At 54.0% G+C, this 1,534-nt stretch overlaps 1 protein-coding gene across 1 annotated transcript; it reads left to right on the top strand.

Annotated features, from left to right (window-relative positions):
* The first annotated feature begins 57 nt into the window (after positions 1 to 57).
* On the top strand, positions 58 to 760 carry LOC113213408 (chaperone protein DnaK-like). The gene is made up of 2 exons (XM_052275887.1): positions 58 to 285; positions 579 to 760. The coding sequence occupies exons 1-2, from the start codon at positions 72 to 74 to the stop codon at positions 743 to 745; spliced, it is 381 nt and encodes a 126-aa protein (XP_052131847.1). The 5' UTR covers positions 58 to 71; the 3' UTR covers positions 746 to 760.
* Positions 761 to 1,534: the final 774 nt, after the last annotated feature.

Raw genomic sequence — 1,534 nt, 5'->3', positions numbered from 1 at the left:
CCCCCCTCCCTCTCCCAGTTCTGTATCCCCACCATGCCTTACCGACGCCCTATCTATCCTTTGCAGCCACCATGTCGTCCTACGTGCTCGGCATCGACTTCGGCACGACCAACACCGTGGTGGCCGTCATGATGGAGGATGGCGTCGTCGAGGTGATCGCTAATGACATCGGGAACAGGACGACCCCCAGCGTGGTGCACATCGACCCAACCGACCCTTCCAAGCACCAGGTCGGGGAGGCCGCCCTGAAGCTGGGACTCAAGGACCCGCAGAACACCATCCGCAGTGAGTGGGTACTAGGTACTCGGGTAAGGTGTTACCTTACTCGAGGTGGGATTGTGCGGTTGTGCGAAGAGTTGTTTCCTTCCCTATCGCACCACACGCGCCCGGCGCCCCTGGGCTAGGAAGCACGTTCTACTCGACGACGTCTATTATATATCTACTAGATGATTACGTCTATTTCCTGACCATCTAAACGTCTACAGAAACGTCTAGTTGGTCCGAATATAGACTTTAGCCTTAAGAAGACGTCCAGGAGACGCCGAATGGATAAACCGCTGGGCTCCCTCGTATTGCAGATGTGAAGCGGGTCCTGGGCTTCCCCCCGGAGGCAGCGCGCTTTGTCACAGCTCTCGGCCCCGTGAAGGTCCTCGCCTCAGAACACGGGGAAGCCGTGTCACTCAAATTGAGTGGTGGTACCGAGACCACCCCAGAACAAGTAAGTGGACGTCTCTTTTACTGTTAATCCGTCTCGCCAAGATTTTGCAAAGAAAAACAGTCCAGGATTTGTGGTTGTTTTGTACACTTCTTTTAGACGCGTATGACCAACTCAAAAACAAGGTGTCTTCTGACCGTGTTAAAATACTGCGGGAGTTTGTGGGTTACCTTAGTGTTTTTCGTATAGGACAGAGTTTAGGATATGTTAGGATGCAAATGCAATTAGAAGTGAGCGCCTGGTCGGTAGGCAACCTCTTGCGAGGCGCGACCACCGCGGCTTGCGAGGACGGTGTTAGCGGGGAGACAAGTCGTCCTGTCGCAAAATCGCGCCCCGCGAACCTGCATGAACTACCCCTTTTGACAGGATCCACCCACAACCCAACCCTACTGGCTGATCAGCAACCCGCGGAGGACGACGCGAGCAGTCCTGTCAAAAGCCTGCAACAGCACACACTTTTCTGGTCGGACGAAGAATTGTCTCCCTGCTAAATCACATAAATCCGTCCGTCGAGCCGTGGGCCATGGGGTCGCGCCCCGCACGAGGTTGCTACCCACCAGACGCCGAATTCAACTGGTGTATTTCGGCTAACGGAGGAAGTAGAATAGCAGGTAGAACATGAACATTCCCAGTTGGTCGAGAGCTCCCGGCCTCGGCGTCACACCGGTAGCAGGGGCAAAGGCTCGACCACCCTGAGGAACCTTCATGTTCCACCAGCTGTCCTTCTTTCTCAGTTAGCCAAAACACGGTCCCGAAGTATTTTCAATCAGTCAAAAAGCACCCCCGTATATTTTTTTCTGTCACACTCTTCATTTATTC

The sequence above is a fragment of the Frankliniella occidentalis genome, unplaced genomic scaffold (assembly GCF_000697945.3).
Source record: "Frankliniella occidentalis isolate FOCC.00 unplaced genomic scaffold, Focc_3.1 Scaffold1115, whole genome shotgun sequence".
Taxonomy (NCBI): Eukaryota; Metazoa; Arthropoda; class Insecta; order Thysanoptera; family Thripidae; genus Frankliniella; species Frankliniella occidentalis.
The sequence above is the reverse complement of the archived record's forward strand: the minus strand, read 5'-3'. Positions and strand labels throughout refer to the sequence as shown.